Below are 23,698 nucleotides of genomic sequence, written 5' to 3' on the forward strand. Positions count from 1 at the left end.
ACAGATGCTTTGCCTCACATAATGGATCTAACACAATCTCCTCTCCTTGTTTTAGCCAGGGGTGCTCCGCTGCTGTTTGTTTTGTAGACACACTCGTACTCATTTATCCAGTTTCCAAACACCCCCCTCGAGAGAGATCGTGTTCCAAACTGGGTTTTGTTGTTGGGTAAACACAAGGGCTTACACTCTCTTACATGCAACGACTACAGCACACAGCAGCGAAGGGGCCAAATGTTTGAACAGCTCATGAATATCCTGCCCATAATTAGCACGCGCACACGCCAGATAAAGATCTTTTTGATGAGTTGAAAGCCTCATTTTTGTGCCCGTTTGTACGAACCGGTCGCGACGGGTGGAAAATCGGAACTGAACTCTAAATTGAAATGTGGAATAAATTTGGGAGAAACTATTTATGTAGGTCAGAATTTGGGCCACTGTATGGTCTCAGTATTTATAAAGACCAAGCGGGGAGCCGTGGCACGCACTCGAGATGTGCGGCAGCAGCTGAGTATGTCCACCCGTCCGTCCATCTTGTGTTGTGAGCTGATTGAAGCAGAATATTGGGCGAAGGCAGCAGGACATCGGTGTGCTCATGAGTTCTCCTACAGTCCAAAAACGTACACTTTGAGGACAGTTGGGATCCTAAGTTAGAAGTGAATATTACGGCCTGCGCTCTGATGGACCGGCGGCCTTCGCCCATAGCTCCAGTGAATCATTACCTTGAAAACTAGGATTAAAAAAAGAAAAAGATAGCTGGACCTTCAGAATAAGTCAGCCTCTGGAGAAAATCAGCGGCATTAAAAACACACAAAAAGTTGAAGAAAAATAAGCCTCAACTCCTCTTTAGTACCATTAAGGCTGCATCTCCTGCTTCCACCACAAGAGGGAGCCCATTGATTGCTCTCCTGCCCCTGCATGGGCAGGGCCTCTGCTGCCTCTCGCTCTAGCAGAGCATCTGTCATGTCAGCAATTTCATCCTCAGCCTCACAAATGACCATAATGGCCAATATGGCCGAAGCCAGAGGTACATTAAGTTATATTGGAAAGGGTTACTTTAAATCACACACAGGTCCTTGAAGAGAAGTAACACTCCAAACTCTGCCTCTACCTGTCCTCAGAGGAAAACTGCACATCAAAGATCTCTTCACCTTGTAAGGACACGCATTTTAGTGTATTACGGGGTGTGTAAATAAAAAAATAAGGCAAATAGTGAAACACTGCGACAATGATCACTTAACGCTTTATTTCTTTTCAAAAACATAAATACAGACAGTAATTTTTCTACCGCAGAGGAAACTGTTCAATATTTACATTTTGTCTTCAGTAGTAAAGGCTTTTTTTTTACAGCGTTATCACACAATATGACCTGGTTTTTATGGAACGACGCGGCCTTGGTTACTCTGCACATCAGAATTTTCTCCACTGACATTAAACTTTGCTGTCTCATCTCTCAGCCGGTGACCCAGCAGGTTCAGCAGAGTTCGACTATCGTGAAATCTTCTCCTGCAGAATGGCCCTCACCATAACTGGGTCGGCTCTGCCTTTGGTCGCTTTCTTCACCAGCCCCATCAGCTTATTCAGGACCTTCGTATTTCCGTTTTTGATGGCGTGGACCTGCAGAGAAGCGCGACAAGCCGAACATCTCAAAATCACGTGCAAAAAAAATCTGTTTTTGACAACATGTGAGATATTATTTACGAGCTTTAACCTCATCGGGATGCGAGTCCAACACCTTCTGGCAGATGTGATGCAGATGTTCGGCGTCGCTGACGAGGCCCAGGTCCTGCTCCTGGATGATCTGCGGAGCCGTCTTTCCCGGTGACCTCCACATGTCCTGGAACACCTACGAGAGCAGGGAGGAGCGGCGCAGGATGCAGGTGAGAGGCAGAATACAAACAAGCCCCGGCCGGGCCGGAGGTTTTGACAGACAGGAGGGGATAATTGTGCTCAGTGTGCAGCCGACTGACCTGCTTGGCAACCGAGGAGGAGATGCGTCCTGCTTCCTGGAGCTCCAGCAGCTCGGCCAGGGCAGCGGCGGAGATTGGGCTGGAATCAAATTAATGGATAATTTCATTACCGCTCAATAGACGGACTTGAATTAATTATTCAAATGGGAGAGGAGATGGAGAGAGACACAATGGGAGTGTCATTACAGTAAAACTAACATTTTGTGATATGACTATAATGTTTTTCTCTGCTCATTTATTCCTTCGGCCAATAGATGAGCTGTCTTTTGCAGAGAGCAGAAGAAAAGGAAATATGCACTACATCTACATCAACAATCCAAACCGGGCGCAAGAGGGAATTGTGGCGCTATCGGAGTCAAAAATGTTCGTTTTAAATTGTGTCAGTGACTCAGAATAGGATTTTCAGTCGATGGCAGGAGTTTGTTTTGCTATTTTTTAAAGATAGAAAACACAAATTTACAGAAAGGTGATTCACAAAGTGTATTTTGTCCAAAACATCCACAGCAAAAGTTGTCATAGTTGCTCAGAAGTCAGAGTGTTTCATCTGAGTTGATTCAATTTCTGTAGAATCAGACAGCAGCAGGATCAATACGTGTGTCTGAAAAGCACCACAGCAGCCACCAGTTTGACTTCTAACGGCGGACAATAACGTGTTATTTCTGGTTTGCGCATTCAAACAGGCTGCCTTCAGTCCTGAGCTCTTTCATAGTTATAACTTCTACTTTACACACAGAAGGATCTATTTCCTCGTCAGAAAGGTTTCCTTCTTGTCAAACCCGGCTCTCACAACAGCGATACACCACTGCGATTGCTATTTCTGACGCCACTACGAGGCAATATTGATGAATCATTGAGAGATGCAGTAATGCAGTAGACCTCATTTGAACTTTCTCTGTACTTTATAAACAAGAGGATTCAATGCTCAAACAGTCCAAGCTGACAAACAAATAGTGGTGCACTTACTATTATAAGCTATTCAAAAGGGAACAAAGCATCAAACATATCGGATGATTGTGAGTTTGCAAAATAGTTTGCAACCACAGTTTCTGCACATTAAGCCACATCTGAGCTGAAACTGTTTGTTGATTCTCTTCAGTCCTGAGCATTACTCATAAGATTAATCATAAGGGAAGCATCGCTCCTGACAATCTGTCTGATCACATAACAGCAATGTGGAAACACACCTAACACGAATGGAGGACACTACTGTGATCAGGATATTTGACACTACTGTTAAATAACACTGACATTGTGCTGTAAGGTAAATTAAAACAAGAATATCACCGAATGACCAAAGACTGTGCAGGTAAAAAGCTACTTGAGCTCATCTGGTTTTGAGGATTTGCCAAGCCCCCAAAAAAAGCTTGATTTTCATATCGTTCACATCTGTATCATTTTACGGGACGTGTCAGAGCTCTGTCCTCTCTCTCGGTCGTCATCCTGCCACTGAGGCAGCTGTCGGCTCCACGGCCGAGCTGGTGGGAGCACCTGGTCTGGCTCCTAATGACATGTCTTAAACTTGACCTCTCTAGCTGTCTGACCAATATGTCTGCAGATGTCTCTTTGCATTAATTTGACTCAACACAGCTTTGAGCCAAATGAGCACAAAAAAAAAGAAAAAAAAAAAAGAAGAAGAAGAAATCTGGGCTGTCCTGCCTCAACAGCAGAAGCAAACCTTTGATATTTCTCATAATTACATGAACAAGAAAGGAGATACTTGCAGTGTTTCCAGAAGCTCTTCTTGGCAATCAAACTGCCAGTCATCTCCCCAGGCTCCACACACTCATAATGTTTCCTCCAAGTACTTTATATGACTCAGTTTCTTAATGGCCTGCAGCTTCTGACGGTCCTGTCAGCCAGTCTGTGTGTGTTTTCTCCCCTTTAATTCTTTTCAACTAAACCAAATGCAACATTATGCATGAATAAACACCGGCTATTTGGCGATTTACTCACTCACACACACACACACACACACACACACACACACACGCACAGTCTTGTATTTCTATCCTTGTGGGGACCGTCCATTGACTCCCATTCATGTCTAGCCCCTAACCCTGACCCTTACCCTAACCCTAACCCACACCACAACAAAGCCTAACCCTAAAGAAATGTTTTTGCACTTTTACTTTTTTCAGTAACAACAACATGGTCAAGAAAACACTGTTTCTCCTACTTAGGACCGGAAAAAGGTCCCCACAAGGCACGTCGTTCCACGTTTTGCTATCCTTGTGGGGACATTTGGCCCCAACAAGGATAGAAATACGAGAACACACACACACACACACACACACACACACACACACACACACACACACACACACACACACACACACACACACACACACACACACACACACACATCCTTCATAACAGTCTGGGAACGGAAGATAAAATAAAGATCACAGCAGCTCTTCTGACGTCGGCAAATTTATTTTCATTTCAACAGCTATGTAATCACTCTACTTTTAGCTCTTAAAAACAAACTGTCATGTGCGTTGCAGCTAAACTCAGCCGGACTCAACAACTCGGATTTCTCCAACCACCATTACTAAGCATTAAACTATCACGTAAAAAAAAAAAAAAGGGTTAGAGTGAAGGGTGGAAAGACGTGGCCAGTATTTAGTGTCACTGTGTGAACAGAGGCAGCGGGAGATGACAAGTCTTTCAAAGCACAAAGTGTGGAAGGTATCAAAACAACTTCTTAAAATTCAACAGAATATGAAAAAAGCAGCGCTGAGGTGGAGAGACTGTATCACAGCTGGAGGATCGCTCTTCTTTATGGTTCACACTCCTTCTCCAAAAAGGTTAGGATGATCTGTGCAGCCAGTTTCAAACACTCGACGACGCCACAACCCATATTTCACCCACAATAATACATAGGAAACATCCTGAAAGTCAGATATTTCCCACTTCCACACACAACACTAATTAAAAAAGAAAGTTAGAGGAGGGTCAACATCAGGCCAAACGATCTAAAGCATGCTAACGAAAACTGGGAGAATTGTTTTTGGAGCCAATTAGCAAAATGTTGGCGTATGACTTGCTTGTAAAAGAGGATTTTAGAGAAGCTGTTACCGAGACAAAAAGATGGGTCCAACCGTGCATCCACACCAGCATCTCATGTATTCCCAAGAAGCTAAACCCAGACGAGCAGGAAGGACCTGCAGCTGGTGGTGAGGGTGGCAGAGTACATCATGCTCTCATATTCCCTGGACATAAGCTGCCTTCTGGATGGAGACAAATACTTTCAAAAACCTTCACCGACTGAAAGACCAGCCTCTGTCAACCCTAATTCTTAAACTGCAACTTGTCAAGATATGATCAAAACAACACCTGAGAAAAGTCACGACTGTCGGGGGGGGGGGGGGGGGGGGGGTTCACAGGCAGACACCAAGAGTTTTGTTTGAGGATCTGCTAATCTAACACAACCTTCTAAATTTCTAAGTTTTCTCAAAGTTAGTTATTCAGCACAAACCTGAATAACGCAATGCCGTTTTGATGCCGCACACTCGCTCAAAAGTGAGTGTGCGGACAGCAACAAAGGCTAATCACAGTAAAAACGTTCGATTGTTTCGGGCTGTTGTCATTAGCCGAGTTCCTGCACTTCATGTTTACGACCCGGCCCACGCTGTTTTCCGTATCTCACTCCCTTCTTGCATTTGGCCAATCCACGCTGCTTAATTCTGTCGGGCAAATTTTGGCTTAACTGTAAATTCACACTGCTGTTAACACACATGCCAGCGCAGTTCGCTGCCAGCACCGACCCCCCTCCCTCCACCTGCCTCCCCCAGACTCCCCCTTATGTGCTAAGCTTTCAGTGTTATCAATTTGACTAAGATCTAATGTGCTTGTATGAATTTGTTAGAGAGGATCAGTGTACGTTGTTGTGTGTTCAGCAGGGCATTTCTTGACGTCTCTGATGTAAGAATCACAGAATACAGACACAAACTTCCTACAAAATAACCCATGTGTTTTAAACTGAAAGCACAGGCTTTTCTTACATAAATTAAACTCTGGATGCAGCATTTTGTGGCACTTTGAAAACATAAGCTGACTGAGCCAATCTGGGAGGTGAGTGACTCCTCTTTCAGAGAACGCTTAAACCAATCTGGAATCTCCGAAGCAAAAAGACAAAGGATTTAAAATGCTTTTTTTTTTTTTTTAAATGTCATATATCAAACACCAAGACATACAAATGAATGGAGATTACCAGAACTTTCTGAGAATTCTTAAATTAAACAGTTTGCCAGAATAAGTAGTGCATGATTGAAACTGAAATGACTGCAAATCCTTAAAACAGATGATGAACGGTCGTGAAACATGCTAGTTTGTAACAACCAACAATGAAATAAAGTTGGTATTTCTTACATTATTGGAAAGTTATTATTGTCTTCATCACATTCAGAATGTTGCTGTTGGCCATTATTACATTACTGGTCGCTACATAGTCTTGCAACATTGCATGATATAAATAGAAGATCGACACTCAACAGAGTCACTTTCTGTTCATTTAGTTCAGATGTGAGAAAAACACAACTGAGAGAAAAAAAACATTTTATCAAACTCTGCTGTACTCAAAATGCAGAATTTGAATCATGAAGGCCATAGCTGTTCAGGATCAATTGAACTAGTCGTTTCTTTTTTTTTTTATCATACTGAAAATCACACTGAACTTTGAACAACAACAAGCCGATCACGACTATTCTAGTCATTCATTACACTCGACTTTGCAGCAGGATATCACAGAATAGATCTCACAAATACAGACGGGCGCCGGGCAGCAGGTTAAAGTGATTTATCAGCGTGCGTCTCACCTCTGACTCACGCTCATATCGTGCCGTTTGAGGTGACCCAGCAGGTCGTTCGTCACCCAGCCAATCACCTTCCTGGGCTCCTTCTTTGTGGCCTTCAGCAGGGCCTCGAAGTACTCCACCAGCCCGTCCTCGTTCTGCAGCACAACAGCGCCGACACCATTTCATTACTACATGCACATCATCTAATTAGAATCAAATCAGCCCCAAAGAGTTCATCGGTACACAGCTGCGTCTCACTGGAGTCGAGTAGAAGTGTATCCTAGTTAGCTCCACTCAGGTTTGAAAGGATGCCAATTAAAATAAAGATACAGTAGGAGTTTAGTGAAAGAGGATCTCTCTCGCTCTCTCTCTCTCTGCTTCTACTTGCTGAGAAACTCACCAGTAGGGTGAAGCTGTGCTCGGGCAGGATGCCGTATGTCTGCACCAGCCTGTCTCTTTTGACGCCGGGCAGCTCTGGCAGGGCTTCTTTTATCTTCTGCACCACCACCGTCTGGCACGCGTCGATGCCAGTGGGCAGCGAGGCGTCATCCTCGTACACAATCAGAGGGGGCAGGTTGGGCTCCGGCATGAACCTGAAGGAAGGCGGCGGAGGTGAGCCGAGGTGAGCGGGGGGAGAGAGAGCGGGTAGGGGAGGGGGGGTAAATGCTTTATCAGCAGTACAGATAAGCTCTGAGAGAGGGGGGCTGGCTTTTGTTGAGATACTAATAGCCCTCTCGACGCCGCGCTCGCCACATTTCACTTGTTCTCCTAATCATTTGACTCCATCAGCCTTAAACCTGCCTGTCTATCATTCTTCCAGCCTAACCAAAACACATACACTCACACGCACGCACGCACGCACGCACGCACGCACGCACGCACACACAGGCACCCCAGAGGTTCAGGCCTGGAGTAAATCCTGTGTAATTCTTTGTAGTGAGTTGCCAATCCTCATATCCCAATGTGGATAGCACCATCTAACCTCACACATGCAGTCATTACAAACATATTTATTAAAAAACAGATTAACTAATAGTGTTCATGTAATCCTTTTAAAAACAGCAAATGGCTTTACTGCAGTATTTTTCAGTGGGAAACACTATACAGCATTTAAATGTCCAATGTTTCGAAGTATAATGCATTTTAACAGATCAGAACTTAAACTGCGACACATTAATGTGATAGAGAGAGAGAGACGGCGTCTGAAGTGGCAACAGGATCATTTTTATGCACTTAAGACCAAACTGTGGAGGCAAGAGTTACAAAAAAAAATAAAAAATATAAAAATAAAACACCCGGGGACTGTCAACGATTTCCATGTCAGCTAAAAATCCTGGCAATATTTATAACTGCGAGCACTGCTGCAGATCAGTTATTTGACTTCTTACCAGATACACATCTTTGATTCAAATGAATGGGCTGTCATCCTGAGCTCTGCAGACGCTTCATTACAACCTGTTTATTTCTCTCAGGTATGTTGCAGCAGTGGGAGACCAAAAACATGTAAAACAGCAGCTTTAAAGAACCACAGATGGAAAAACCACTGAATAAAACTATTGGATTTATTGAAAAAATTGATCATTCAATAGATAGATAGATAGATAGATAGTTAGATAGATAGATTAGGTTGGTTTATGAGGCAGATTTGGTTCTTGAGATAGATTAAAAGATTAGAATAATATATGGACTAGTTTAGATGTGTTATATTGATTATTTAAAATATGTCTCCAGATTAGACAGATGTTTCTCTTGCCAAAAGAAAATATATTTTCAGTGAAATATTTACATTTGGACTTCAGTGAAATTGACTTCATCCTCACCTGTAGTCCTGAAGACCTTCTTTGTCCCTCATGGGAATGGTCTCCCTAAAAAAAAAAGACATAGGTATAAATAAACATTGCAGCCAGACATAGGAACCATCCCCCACTACAGTGTAACTGTTTCAAACACGCAAGGCCTCATGGGAAGGAGGCAGCGCGGCGGAGGACGATGGAGGCCTCAGCTGTGCGGGCGCCGGCCCATTCCAGAAGCTCATGAGCACATAGCTCACAGATAACGCCGGACGACAGCGGCATCCAAATGACTCTATTCATCATCATTACCATGATGCTTCGTCCTCGGCAAAGCGCGGGACTAACGAACCAGGCAGCGATCCCAGTCAGAGGCTGCTGGAGTGGCTAAATCCTGGCGTGGCGTGCGCTGCGTTTTTCATCATGCCCTCACCCCGATTTGGAATCATACGCCCGGGTCTCGTTGTGCACCGTTCCCCCGTTCTGCAGGACTTCGATCTGCCTCTGGATCTCGTAGTCTGGTGAAGACAAAGGAAAACACGGATGGAAATACAGCGCACAAACACAATTTGGTGGTAAATGCCAAACACCTGCTGTTATTTACTGGCAATCGTCAGGTCTGCGACTGCTGCCACCGCATAATTCTGATAAACGATGTTTTTCTCGGTGACTTTTAAATACCAGTTCAGCCGCAGAGTGAACGCGATACAAGTTTATTGATAAATAATTCAAACACAGTAATGCATTTTGCATGTCAAACCGCACTTTAAAAACCTGCGTGTCAAAACGCGGGAACGATCTCGCTGGGACTTTTCGTCAATCACAGGCCTGCGAGGTTCCAGCTGACACCAAATCTGCCTCTTTTACTGCGAGCATCTGGGAGAAGTCGGCTGAGCGTCGCATGCTGCTATCACACGGCTAATTGTTTATGAACGGCTGTCAGTCTGAAACCTGTGCATCACAAGTCACTGCCAGCATCGACTGTGCTCCTCGTCTCAACATCTCTTCATAAATCTTTTTCTTTTATGAGAAAAAAAAAAGCCAATATTTAGGCATTACTGTGACAAAAAGGCGGAAAGCTTTGGCACGCTGCAGTTAGGTTTTTCTGTGCTATTCCTTTCCAAATTGTTTGGAAGTAAAAGTTTACAAGAAAAGTAAACTATCCAGTAAAGTATCTTCCTGCACCATGAGGCTATCTTCTAATCTGAACTACAAAGGGAGCTGTTGCCAGCAAGAAACAGTCTTTAAAGCTGTTTTACTATGGATTTGAAAAGCTAATTGCTGAGCTTTAAAGGTGCAAGTAAGCAGATTGTTGTTAAGTCTTTGTCAACCATTCGTCTCCACAGTTTCCAGTCTTTAGCGCTAAGTTACATTAATCATCTGTTGCTGCATATCTGCAGTAATATTCTAATGCAGGGAGGGAGGATGGAATCTGTAAAAATAAAGCTTTTATTTAAAAAAAAAAAATCAGTCCTCTTCATGTATTCAACATTATTGGCTACAGTTATTATATTACGTTTACAATACTTAGTAAATTATTGGTAAAATGTTATTATGACAATGCTTTATATACACTAACACAATATTAATGCAGAAGGGAAATGTGCAAATCAGTGTAATCAGAGACACTCTGAACATATAAACCTGAAATAATCATCATAATTTCTCCGTACTATCCTCTCCCCAGAGAAACCAAAACTGAAGCCCTCTGCTCCACCATGGAAAATGAAGCCCATTTTCCTGCTGCTACCTCTGAACCACTGTTTGGAATTTAGCCCCTGGTGAAAGAGCAAAGAAGAAGCACGTTTCCCAAAACATCAAACTTTTTCCTTCAAGTTCAACTCCTGATTAATTAGCTACACTCCCGTGTTTACTGCCAGTTGGATACACACGCTCAGAGTCGTTACTTCAGGGTGACGCTGCATGCAAATTTCCGCTCAGGGAGAAACTTTCATTCAAACGAAGGACATCCCCTCAAGCCCGCCGCGCTCACCTATGGCTCTGGCCAGGTATCGGGCGCTGTTGATGTTCTTCACCTCCGTCCTGACGCCCAGCGGCTCTCCGGGTCTGTGCACGGACACATTAGCGTCCACTCTCAGCTGCCCCTCTGAGCAGAATGAGGTAAAAAAATGCATGTGGCGAGGGTTAGGAGTGTATCAGCTCGGTTAAAAAAGAAGAAGAAGCAGAAGGAGGAGGAGGAGGAATCGGGAGGGCTGAGTCGGAGAGCTATTTCCCTACCAGACATGTTGCCTTGACAGGTGCCCAGGGCCTGCAGGATGAGCTGCAGCTCCCTGACAGCTGCGGCTGCCTCCTCTCCGCAGCTCATGTCTGGCTCCATCACCAGCTCCATTAGACCTACACCTGACGCATGTGAAGACAGCCGAGTGTTACTCGCAGGTATCCATCTCATGGAGCTCCGTGACAAACCTCAACAGCACTCGCTTTGCTGAGCAGCTCTGTGCCTCACAAGACCCTCTCCCAGAGTTAAGGAAGAAAAATGCTGTTCTGTCAGAGAAGCACTTTATTAAAGAATCATAGTATTTGCAAAAGTCTAAAACGCTACCAACATATTACTGTTCCAGCTTAAAAACTGTTCATTTTTGGTAAAAAAGAGCTTGATAACAACAAATATTTGAAGAATTTTAAGAAATTTGAAATGGGTGTGGTTAATAGATAAGGTCACTTCTTTCTCCACATCTCTTCATGTTCTCGCACTTCAGTTTCTCCTGTAATATGCAATGTTTATGCAAGAACTTATTTTCAAAGTCACATTGATTGACCTCAGATTAGCGTTGCAGAGTATATCGGATAACATCACATTACGTAAAAAACTGACTGATATGCAGCGAATTATGCTTCTCTGCACTTTGCATCCACGCTCTGGAAATCCACAAAGACAGAATTTCAAATATGAAAGAAATGTGCGATTGATTAACCAATCTACATAATTTGTGGAGTTAACTCATTAAAATTAGAATTGATGGACTCTCTCCTATTTATTTCATAAATGCTGGCCCCAGGCGAAAGCATAAAAATCAAGGGAAATACCAAGAATAAAACTAAAAAAGTCCTCTCATGAAATGTTTCTGGTGAGGACAACGGATTCTGTTGAAACGCGGCACGCAGCACTGTTCCTTCAGGTCACCTGCTCTGTTGAGGTCTATGAGAGTCTGGCTGCGCGCGTCGTCGTGTAGACTCTTCCCGCTGTCCTGCTCCAGCTGGATCTGCTTGATGTGGACTCTTTTTCTGATCACCTGGTTTCGCGTCTTCCCCCCCAGGAGGCTGTAGCTCAGCACGCCGTCCACTGCTATGGGCCGACGCTGCTGGGTGATCTGGTATCCGGCCTGGAAGTCAGGAAACATACTGGTTCAAAAGTCATGACAAAAAACAAGTCAAAAGAACCCCAAAACATGTCACGCCCCTGAATAATGACATCCAGCACTGAGCGTTTATCACTACCAGTCTCCCTACTTTATTATCTGGTTATAGGATCATGTTTGATTGGTTATTGAAAAAACATTGAAGAGTTACAACAGAGCAGACTTTTCTGATTTATATGATTGAGAAATAATGCTACAATCCGAAAGGCTAAGAATTCTACAAAAAAAAAAAAAAAGATAGGAAACTACTCATTATTGTCACGAAATTCATAAAAATTAGTCTGTTTACATTACTTATACTTGAAAGATTATATCAACACTTAGTCGGGCCACACTGTGGGATCTTCATTCACATTGAGACTGTCCTCAAGTTGAACCAGGACTGAGTTTAGGATCCTTTCTGTCTGGAGGTTACATGTGCGACTTTAAGTTTTCGCCCGTCTCCCATTCCCCCCACCCCGAACCCCGCAGGCGAAACCCTGTGATGAAGTGTCGATGGGTCACGGGTGCACCCTGTCCTCACCCACAGTCCTCTGGGATCGGCTCCAGCACCTCGCAGCCCTGACTCTGATAAAGCGCTACAGAAGATGGATGAACACTTTTGTTTTTTTCCTTCCAAAATGCGATACGTCAGAATAAGTAGGACGCCGTTCTAACTGGACTCGTGCTTCCTGAATCCTGATGCTGCAGTGTGCGCCGTGGCTTGTTATCGTGTGAGAGTGAGGCATCAATTAAACACGGAGGCGGCTGATTGGTCGCCCGCTCATTGTAATGCGGAGAGAGCGCCGCCGCTCAAGTCAAGGTTTCTCCTCACAGAAAAAAAGCACAAGAATAAATATTTTATGTGCTCGTCTATTACTAAAAGAATCTGTTGCCTCAAGTATTAATTTCCTGCGTTGCCGTGGCAACCACATCACAAGAACTAAACATTAATCATAGTTATGCTAAGGAAAGAGAGAGAGGAGAGGAAGAGGAGGAGGAGGAGGAGGAGGACCATTAGCCACCAGCCTTCAGTGCAACGTGCTGGATGGACAATCCATCACCTCCTTCTCTGAAAACACAACTAAAAGAAGAAAAAAAGAAAGAAAAAAAAAAAGAAAAAAGACTTTGATGGATTTTCTTTTTCAATTTCTGCTCCTCTTGCTGGATTCCATCTTCAAATCTGCAGGATTTTCTCAATACTGATGCAGCTTATCAGAAATCCGCTATTTCTTGCTTAATCTTTCCACGAGTTTTGTCACTGCTGTTGAAAATGTTGTCTCTGCGGCGCTGGAGCGTGCCTCTCTTTACAATGGGAAGCATCCGTACAAAGGAGGAATTTTCTGCGCTTAATAAATCGCCTCCTGAATGAGGCATGGCTGCTGTAAACGTAATCCTGGTGGCCGTATTAAGCTCTCCCGTTTACACTCTCAGAGCAGACTGAGGCTTAATGAGAATCTCCCGTGACCCCCAGGTCTCCCTCTTATTTTAAAATACTACACCCAAAGTTTTTAGCACATATCTGACAGAGGTGAAGCTAAGTGGTGACCCCGAGGCGCCCAAACTTCACACAGCAGCTGATTAAACCCAGACGTAATGACTGCATATTAACGCTGCTGCGTTCGGCTCAGATTTTAACGGTTCGATCTCTACCTCTGTCGCCATGTGTCCTTCAGTAAAACACCGAACCTCCAATGTGTGTGAATGTGACCGAGTGTGTCAAGTGCTTTGAGACTGCTGTAAAAGGTAAAAATGTGCTACATGAGTGAAGTCTGTTGCTCTGAATACAAACATTACGCCGACTGCTGAGGTGAATTTTAACCAGAGAAAGTTTGAGAATCAACCTTTTCATCCCAGCAAGGCTTTTTCCTTTAATTTGTTGAGAGGGGAAAACAAAAAAAAAAAGTCAAAAATAAAACTAATTATTTAATGAAAATAGATCATTTGAACATTTATTTAAAAAATAAATGATAAAACAATGTGAATCAACATTTCCATTAAGAATCACTGTGAAGTGTGTGTTTTCTGTTGAAGCCTTCATGAAATGAAAGATGCTCTTCACAACTTTTTACCCCTATTACAGTTTTTCATGGATATCTGAAGCTGTGTCAATTAATTGCCAAAAAATCATTACTTGAGTAATTTGCATCGCATTCCCCCATTTTCGGCTGGTGTAAACACACTAATTTTGCCTGCAAGAGAATGTTTAGCGGGGTTTTTTTCTGGCTCTCTCCTGCCGTTGTGATGCATCTGCACCTTTGAGGGGGCGAGTCTGTTTTCTGCTGCAGCGTCTGCACTTCGAGTCTGGGTTCGAACCCGTGGCGGTCGTGTCACCCTAATTAAGCGTATTCAGCACAGCAAGCTGCTGAAACTGTCAGTCAAACCCACAAGTTCTCCCTGCTTCTCAGTCTTAAGCCTGATGGAGACAGATTCCACTGTGGAGTGAAAATGAAATGAATAATGTTAGAAATCATAAAGAGATGGGAACGTACTTTACCTCCATGACAATTTGCCACATGAATACAAAACACTGACATGTGTCCACTGCTTTGTGGGTCTTAACACAGACACACACACACGCCTCAAAGTCATGAAGCAAGCAGGAACCAGCCGGCCATCTCTGTCCTCACGACTGCAGACGGCTCCTTCTCTTCCCCAAACCACAGAGGTCACAAAGACACTTCATCCCTCCCATGAACGCACGTCTGTTTATTTGGAAATGTAATATCACAAGGAAATTGTAATTATTTAGATTAGCGAGGAGCTGCTGAGGCATGTTATTAAAAGCGCGGTAAAAAAAACTTTATACATGTGTCCCGGCTGCCATTTCAATTCAAAGAAGGGCTGCTGGCTGGACGGCGGCATTAATCATTTAATGAGGAACTGTGGTGTTTTCCAAAACGCAATCAAGGATTCCTAGAGGAACATATCAATAATGTACGACACAATTTACAATTGAATTCTTCACCGTTGGGGTGATTTCCCTCTCGGTCCTGCACATTACGCCAAAACTTTAGGTTGAATGTGAAAAACATCCCATCATGTCTTCTCTGCTAGTCAAGCTGCTTTGCACAACACAGAAGTACATCAATCTCCTTGAGCAGCTGATGGGACTAATGGAAACTAAATAGTTCTAACCACTCAGCAGCAGGTACTGTGCACCGTGCACACACGCAATCATAAAGCAAACAGTGATTCAGGCTCCATCCAACCCTGTCACGAGTTGTCTGGGAAATCTCAGAGAAAACTAATATTTGTGATCAAGTATTATCGTCCCTGCGGCGCCGGCGTCAGCTGCCGAGAGCGAATTAACCGAGATGACGCAAACTTCTGTAAACACGCAGGAACCCGCCGGATGCTTCTGGAAGAGGGGATTGTGTGGGAATTTTGAGCTACGTGGACTTTGTTGGGGGGGAGATAATGTATCATTTGCATTGTTAATTAAAACATGCACTGCTGCCACTGTGTGATAACCAGTAATTCTCTGAAAATTAAAACAGGAAAAACTCCATCTGCCGCGGTCTGCAGAAAACAGTTGTGCTCCATCACGCCTTGCCACAACGGAGCCTCGCCGCGTTCGATCGGAAAGTCAGGCAGCCTCGCCAGAGATATCAAGATGAGCTCCTTCATCACGGCGCGATACGGTAATAAACATCTCGCAATAAAAACCTTGCTAAAGGTCTTTTTCTGTGTGTCACTTAGGACTCCGGGAGGTTATGCTCATTTTAAACCATTTCTCTGGGAAATTTCATTGAAATGCTACTAAAGAAAAGAAAATCTGCCGTCTCGGTTCTTTGGTTCATAATTACCCTTCTCATTACCTCGCCTGCAGCTGTTTCGGCAGAATATCTTACCACGGGGAGACGGACTTTCAAAATTCAAAATACAAAATTCTTTAACTCCTCTCTTTGGAGAATTTGAAGATTTATAATAGAGAGCTCTCTGAGGCTGGCCGCTGTAGAGCACTCATAACGTTCTGTCTTTTCCATCCAGGCCTTGAAATGTCACTCATAATGGTGGTAAAATTACCCCGCGGCTCTCAGGGGTTGTGAAACCTCGCCATGCGGGCAAAGAGGAAGGGGAACATTACGTGGGCAAGACCGTTTAATGGTGATATCAGTGTCAAAGAGGGTTTTCTTTTTTTTTTTTTTAATAGAAACATCACACAGTAACACCAATACCTGGCTCATACCTTATGTGCCAATCTTGAAATTGACGCACACACACTTGTTTATTTTAATCTTTAACAGCAGTACAACCACAACAGGCAGGGGCTGATTAACGGTTTATTTTTCCATCACACCTCCTTCACTGCGACTTCTGCAAAAATCCTGACAAAACAGGGTGAGTTTAAAACTAATATTTATCCTTTTAAAAACATTTTAGAAGAACAATTCATTAATTCTTCTGGTGTAAAAATACATGAGCATTCAAGCAAAGTTTTAAATTTAGTTTTGGGGATAAATGGTAACTCAGTGTTCAGTTTTAATCAGATAATATCCCAATTTCCCCCGACAGAAACGTAGCGGCTGTTGAGTTAGTAACTTTTGGAAACCCATTAGCCTCAGTGGCTGGTGAGTAATTAAATTTAATCCTTTGTTTTTATTTTATTTATTTTTTTTTCCAGGGCACACTTTTATTTTTTACAATGTCTGCTCTGTTAGAAGATTTCAATTTGAATTTCATTACCAGAAAAAAAGTCACAAAGGACTTGAACGATGCAGAGCAGGAGCAGTATCTCATCAACAGCATGTAATATTCAGCTTTTTAGAGACCAAACACATAGCTGCTCATCTGTTATTAACGGAGATGAAATGTCAGGTTTTCATCGTGTTTAAACACTTTCAGAGTGTGTTCGCTGTGTGTGCTCAGGTGCTGCAGTTTACTTGTGGCTCGCTCATAAAAACCTCAGTGACAGAACAGCTGAGCCTGCAGTGATTGGCGGGACGGAAAACGAGTGAGTGGATATTGATTCAGACACTCGATGGACTGAGGCGTAACTCCAAATGGACGCCACGCTGCTCCATGCTAACAAGAAGATAAGTGTTGCATGTACACTTTGTTCTTCTCTCACAGCGTCCGAGTTAATGAATACTGCTTTAAAGAGTTCGCGCAGTTCTAACAGTAATAGGTGTTTCGATTAAGGAATGAGATTAGAACCATTAGCAAACGCCAGCTTCCACTTCAGGAAAACGGTTTGTTTCTGAGTAATGCTCATTATTTCTAATCACTGGAGATCCGACTGATCTAGTCCCAAAACTGACTTTCACTCAGGAGTTTAATTTTCATCGTTAATTATTTGCACAGAAAATTGATAACAGCTGTGTGTGTGCTCTGTTATACAGCAAGACAGCTCTTCTCAGTCTTTTCACTCCTCCAGTAATGAGTCAAATTATGTGAATGAAGGAAAGCAACTCTGAAATTATAAGCTGCGGCGGCTCGGAGAAGGAAATGACCTGTGGATGGTGTAAAATTGGAACAACACTGGAGGAGCTGGTAAGTAAAAAGCGTGGCTCTTGCTCACAGATATTTGTCTCTACATGTGGCAAATAGCATTTGTGCTGCTTCAGCAAGACTTGTTCACTACATTAAATTGGAGTTCATGGCCAGGAGAGTTCACAAGGAGCACTGCAGTGGCGGGAGGAGGAGGAGGAGGAGGAAGACCAAGACAACTCAAATGAAAGAAATGATATGTGATGAAATAAAGGACAATATTTAATTTATCTGTGCTGCTGTTTGAGAGACGGTAACCTCCAGCTCCCCTTCCATCACACAGTGGGACAATTTCAGGAGGAACAGATCAATACTTACAGGTAGGTCAGCATAAAAATAGTGCTTCCTGTCAAAAAGTGACTTCTTATTTATGGTGCAGTTGAGAGCCAGCCCTGTCATCACTGCTGCTTCGACACACTGCTTGTTTAGGACCTGGTCATACGTTAAGAGAAGAAAGTGTTTCACAAACAAATATATATAAATATATAGAGTATATCAGCTCATCTTAAGATTTCCCCACATTAAATACTACTTACAGGTAATGTGCCAGGTAGGGATGCATCAAAGAAGGAGACCAGGGAGTTTGGAGGAGCCGAGAAGCGAGCCGGAGAGGAAGAGAACAGCTTGGTGTTGGAGTTAATCTGGGCATGGACTTCCAGGCCCACCACGCCAACCAGCTGCTGGGGAGAGCTGAGGCACATCAGAGAGAGAGAGAGAGAATATGAAAGAAGATCTACCTGCAATGCTGGCCTGAGGAAAGATAAAGTCTGCCAGAAAAGTAACTGCGGACCGTGACAATAGAAAGTGCTGTGATTTCCTCCTACAGGTTTCTTAAATAGGTTATATGGTTTAAGTGAAGAAAACAGCTAAAATTAACAACTTGAAAACAGTCAACATGCATACAAATCAGCATCCAACACTAACTCTGACATTTTAAACAACACCCTGAAGACATCTGTCTAATGCCTCCTGTCACCTTGTCAGTCAGTTTCATCCAGCGCCACGTCAGGCATGACAGATTAACCTGCAGGGGCCCCGGAGCACATTGGCTTCTCCTGCCGCTCACACAGCATGTGTGCACAGTATTCCTATGTGCAATAACATGGTTTGCTGTTATGATTACGCTTAAGTCCGCACAGAATAATAAAGCAGTTGCATAGATGAACCCTTTTCTTGGCTCCAATGGCCTTCATCAATAAAGCAATCATCTTTTTGGCTTTTTGTTTTTTATTATCCAGTGTGGTAGTTATTGATTTGATACAATTTAGTCTTGTGCTATGCCTGAGGTGTTCAAGAAACTAATGTGCCTTTGGCAAACCATGCAAAAAGAATAAACTTATATATGCATATATAAAACACACCCATACACAGACACATTTTTATTGTGTCGTTATTGATTTAACCCACATTGACCTCTGCTGGACTACACAGTGGTGTGGTGATCGGCACTCTTATCCATGCATTTGAAGTTAATAGGTGTTCTTACATTGTCTGTAGGTGTGAACAGGAGTGTGAGTGCTTGAATGTCTTTCTCTCTGTGTTTGCCCTGTGGCAGACTGGTGTGTAACCCTGCCTTTGCTCAATACTGCAACTGGCTCTGGAACTGCAGTGAGTTGTTTTTTCCACTTCAAGTTGTCCACTGTGTATGTCCAGTAACCAGTGGGCAAATTTACAGATTTTTGATCTTCCTCCAAGGCATCCACACTCATCATGAAACTTTTTGTAAGCTTGGGGAATCATGAAAACTCAGAAATATGATCGTTATTGCTATAAGCTTTCTGAATAATTAGATTTCAACCTCAAAGTCAATCAACATTCATGTCCACGAAGAAGCTCAAACACTTATTAACAACGATGTACCATGAGAGGAAAGAGATATATTTAAGATAACATTAATTACACCTGTTCATCTCAATTAGTTTTAAAAGGTTTAAAAAAAAACTCTTCTTGAAAAATTCAATGACTTCAGTGTGAAAATTTTCATTCAAGGTCAAACCTGTTACTGTTTGTACAAATTTATCACTTTAAGTCAGTAACTGTAACAAAGTGTAAGCATGCACTGCACTGGCCACAGCAGGTCTGGGGCATCGTGTAAAATATTACAGAGTTGAGGAAACTTGCCTGCTTTCATTTGCTTTCTTGCCCAACTGTTATGCAACAATGAAACATCAGTGTGTCGGCAGGATGCTCTTGGAGCTGCAGCTTGTTTCATAGAGTCTTTCAGATTCAAAAGAGAGCAGATAACTTGAGAGGCATGAGATGATGAATTCACGAACCTGTCTTTAGGATCTGGGGTTTTTCTCTTTGATATTTTTAATGACACATTTATTTTTATTGGGTTTTTTTTTTTTGTTTTTTTTTTAATAATACACAGGACTGATGTCAGATTCACCAATATTTTAATTTGAATATCAAAATGTTGAATGAGGTTTATTGATCACACACTGGATTACTTTTTTGTCTTGTATAACAGCTGGTAGTGAAATATTTTTTTGGAAAGACCAAAAAAGACACATTCTCTCCAAGTATGAGCTCATAGGGATAAACACAGTCAAAATCATGTGTAAAAAATCAATGCAAAACAAAAACGTGTATGAGAACGCAGTAACTGTATAAAGGTCTAAATTTTGCCTGCTGTGTTTGCAAGAAAGACTTCGTCATGGAAGCAGCCAGTACGAAGTCACAATTACAAGAAAAGGTACAATCAGAGGCAGAGTGTGGGAGACCGTCTTAGTACAGAGGGGGCGGAGCGACGGGCCCTTATTTTACCATTCAAACAATACCTAACCCCACCATCAAACAACACACTAATGCCCACTTTTATTGAGCCAAGCAAACCTATCTGCTTCAGAAAGCAGAATAAAGTCACAAACCAGTTCACAAACTTGTTCTGAAGAACAAATACACATACGCACGCACACACACAAATGCAGCCTGAGTGACAGCTGTCAATCTCAGAGCGTCCGCTGTCCATGGTGCTGAAAACTCAGATAGAAACTCACGGGCTAAATCTGTACCATCTTTGATACAGCTTAAATATAAAATGAACACAGCTGGTCTAAAATTACACAGTCTATTCAGATAGATATAGACACAGCTATCTATATCTTTTGGAATTCACGTACTGTATATCAGAAAAAAATAGACTCTGCAGTCTCTTATAGTTGAGGCACAAAATGGGCAGGTATTCAAGCCCACAGCATTCTGATCAAGATAATATTTTTGAAGGTTTCACTGACTCACCAATGGCTCCGATGTTAGGTTTTGGGTAGTACCGCTAGCGGCTAGCATAGTGTTTAGCATACTGTTCAACTTCCCTCCAAAGAGTTCAGATCAAGTGCAAAAGAAAAAAGTCGTTCATGCCGCACAGCCAATCAGCGCTGCTTACAGCTCTGATGCATTCATGGACAGTCCTAATGTAAGAATTGGCAAATTGGAGCCCACAATCGTATACCTTCTCGCAAACACTGCACATTTTATTATAATCATTTATTTACGAGTAAATGTGAACACATCAAATGAAACGGGGCCCTATGACCTTGTGGGCCCTGGGGCGACCGCCCCCTTGCCCCCACTCTGGCTCTGCTACAAGGTACAATCCACAAATCTTTGAATACATGTATCAAGAGAAAGAACAGCATCATTAAAAGAGAACAACAACAACAACAAATAAACACGTAAACTTCCTAATACATAATAATGACAAATTCAACATTTCTTGATTAGGCAATTCCCCGAATGTTTTTATTGTTAGTTAATGTAATTGTCATGAATGGAGTCTTTCTTAAAATTAGTACTGTGATCCTAAATCAATAAATAAGACTGTTTTCGCGACCTTCTGAATATGTGTTGACTGTGCTTCAACAGCCTCAGGCAGCATCACTCTGACCTGCAGCAGCCGCAGCTTCATGCTCCGTGAAGGTAAACAAAGATTTCTCCTCCTTTCTGCGTCGTTTCTCTTACCTTCTGGCTCTCGGCTGGGGTTGGCTGTCGCATTGTGAGTTTGTTGTGCTGACACGTCTGATCACACACGCCGTATTTGGATAAAGTAAAGATATTTGTCTTATATTCTGGAGTAGTTCACTTGCTGTTACACAGGACGCCGCCATCTTTTTTCTCTAAATGAAAGTGAATGCGGGAGTTGTAGTTTTTAAACGAGACTCATTTCGTGTGTTTCTACAAGACAGCTTTATTTTTAAAAACTACAATACCCAGCTAGCGGTTGTTTCCGGCTTCCGGTCCCAGGTACGTCATTTCCTCTTTCCTACTGGCGGGACTTCTTCACGTGTAGCGGGAAAGCTGGTCGTTTACGCACTTTAAGCCGTGTTTCGCGCTGCATTGTCTCACAATATTTGCTCATCATGATGGCAACGAATGGAAAAGCTGCGTGCGGGGTGAGAGAAGACGCGTCTTCGAATGGAAACATTGAGGATACTTCCAAATCGCACTCAGTTGTGGGGAATGGAGCCACGGCGGAGGCGTCCCAGCCGCAGAGGTTCACCTTCAGCCCTCAGCCCACCATCGAGGATATTCGGCGTTTGCAGGCCGAGTTCACAGACGAGAGGGACTGGAACCAGTTTCACCAGCCCCGCAACCTGCTGCTGGCCATGGTCGGCGAGGTGGGAGAGGTGTCGGAGCTGTTCCAGTGGCGGGGGGAGGTGGCTGAGGGCCTGCCGGACTGGACCGAGTCCGAGCGGGAGCAGCTGGCGCACGAACTGAGCGACGTGCTCATCTACCTGGTGGAGCTCGCGGAAAAGTGCCGCGTCGATCTGCCACAAGCGGTGCTGCGTAAAATGGCCCTGAACAGAATGAAATATCCCGCCAGCAAGGTGCATGGGTCGGCCAAGAAGTACACTGAATACAAGGACTGAGTTGATGTCGATGAGGGGACGCCGGTTGCAATGATCGTGGAGCTGCTGTTTCTTTTTTTTGAGCCCAGATCTTCATCTGGTGAACATTTCACTCCCGGGTTTAAACCTTGTTGATTGGACTTGCCAACACTCTTTAAAGTGGTGTTTTCTGCAAATAGCTGCTTATGCAAATACCCTGGGTTTTACTTTACTTTAAAACGTTTGAGTGTACATTTTGTGATGTTATATATAGTGTGAGTCTGTGTGAGATGTGACACATTTTGAACAGAAAATGTGCCTGTTGTGCAACGCCCTCTCTGGGGATTATGTATAAAATATGCTCAACTGAATGTGTTTAGTACAGACAGAGTGGATTAACATGTGGAAGCAAGTGATTTATTTACACTGGCATGGAAAATTCAGTTGAAGCACATGCAGATTGTGGGTTTTGTTTTTTTGCTTGCTAAATACTCCTATCCTCAATTGTACCAGTTTTGGATGTTTTGCTTGCATGACAACTATTGCTCAAGTAAAAGTGGCATAAAAAACATGATTGGTTCATTCATTCTCTTTTAGATGATTTAAACAGATTTGTTACAGAAAAGGGTGATTTTTTTTTTTATCACATTAAGTAATTCATTGATGAGCTAAAACATTTTTATCAGTGTGAGGATTTATGTTTCCTAATTTATGAAAACTTTTTTTTTTATATTAATTTTGTGGCAGTGATCAGTCAGATGAATTGGTGATTGACTGTGCCTCTCTACCTCCTCATGATGTAACCGTTCAGGTGATACTCTGAATGATCTTATTCAAACCGGCAGGATTTAGCACAGGAATTAGTGGGTGAAAAGCAAATGTGATACTGAGCAGGATTTGCCACCATATGCCTGCCTGTGGAGATTTAAAACACATTTTTGTGTGCAAAAGAGGGGGACATTTAGCGTACTACAGTGCAGAACGCTTCTGCCAGATTTGTCGTTTGATGTGTTTGGAGACACAAGCATCGCCTTCAGCGGTATATCCTAGTATTCAGCTGAAAGCATGAGTCATCATCGACAAGCTGAGAGGAAGAACATCACTAGGATGTTGCTGCGTACGAGGCCAGTCTGACTTCAGAGTAAACAGCTTTTTATTTAAGAATATGTGACACAGCTTCAACCTTAGAATGAGCAGTTGTCTATATTCTTGGTTTGCATCCAAACTCTTCGTGGTGCAAATTGCTTCCTTTTCCTCTGGTGATGTAATACATGTTTACATCTTTTTATCCATTTTTTGAGCTCCTTTAGCTGAAAGTTAACAGCAAAAGCAAGAACATGGTGCTTCAGTATGGATCAGATAACGCAGAATAACCATAGTGTATCATACATGCTTTTATCTGCAACTTAAATGTGTTCATTTTCAACTGCTGTCTGTCCACATCCATCAGTTACAGTGGAATTC

General features: G+C 42.9%; 2 protein-coding genes across 2 annotated transcripts; one reads left to right on the top strand and one right to left on the bottom strand.

The window, feature by feature from the left end:
• Positions 1–1,306: 1,306 nt before the first annotated feature.
• gatb (glutamyl-tRNA(Gln) amidotransferase, subunit B) lies at positions 1,307–21,515 on the bottom strand. Its single transcript, XM_030094798.1, has 13 exons — positions 21,369–21,515; positions 17,942–18,095; positions 17,724–17,837; positions 11,699–11,897; positions 10,792–10,914; positions 10,547–10,660; positions 8,987–9,071; positions 8,584–8,628; positions 7,164–7,356; positions 6,785–6,918; positions 1,968–2,046; positions 1,709–1,843; positions 1,307–1,614 (listed from the first exon to the last, which is right to left on the bottom strand). The coding sequence occupies exons 1-13, from the start codon at positions 21,512–21,514 to the stop codon at positions 1,486–1,488; spliced, it is 1,650 nt and encodes a 549-aa protein (XP_029950658.1). The 5' UTR covers position 21,515; the 3' UTR covers positions 1,307–1,485.
• Positions 14,494–22,803, top strand: dctpp1 (dCTP pyrophosphatase 1). The gene is made up of 2 exons (XM_030094799.1): positions 14,494–14,499; positions 21,727–22,803. Exon 2 carries the CDS (start codon positions 21,767–21,769, stop codon positions 22,274–22,276), a length of 510 nt encoding a protein of 169 aa, XP_029950659.1. The 5' UTR covers positions 14,494–14,499; positions 21,727–21,766; the 3' UTR covers positions 22,277–22,803.
• Positions 22,804–23,698: the final 895 nt, after the last annotated feature.

The sequence above is a fragment of the Salarias fasciatus genome, chromosome 6 (assembly GCF_902148845.1).
Source record: "Salarias fasciatus chromosome 6, fSalaFa1.1, whole genome shotgun sequence".
Taxonomy (NCBI): Eukaryota; Metazoa; Chordata; class Actinopteri; order Blenniiformes; family Blenniidae; genus Salarias; species Salarias fasciatus.

What these genes read in the sequence shown, in the direction of transcription:
- dctpp1 (XM_030094799.1), top strand. Translation starts at nt 21,767, where the DNA reads ATGATGGCAACGAATGGAAAAGCTGCGTGCGGGGTGAGAGAAGACGCG.
- gatb (XM_030094798.1), bottom strand. Translation starts at nt 21,514, where the DNA reads ATGGCGGCGTCCTGTGTAACAGCAAGTGAACTACTCCAGAATATAAGA. An exon ending in AGCACAGCTTCACCCTACTG is followed by an intron (nt 6,919 to 7,163) that starts GTGAGTTTCTCA and finishes GTTGTGCTGCAG; the next exon opens with AACGAGGACGGGCTGGTGGA. An exon ending in TGGACTCGCATCCCGATGAG is followed by an intron (nt 1,615 to 1,708) that starts GTTAAAGCTCGT and finishes GCTTCTCTGCAG; the next exon opens with GTCCACGCCATCAAAAACGG.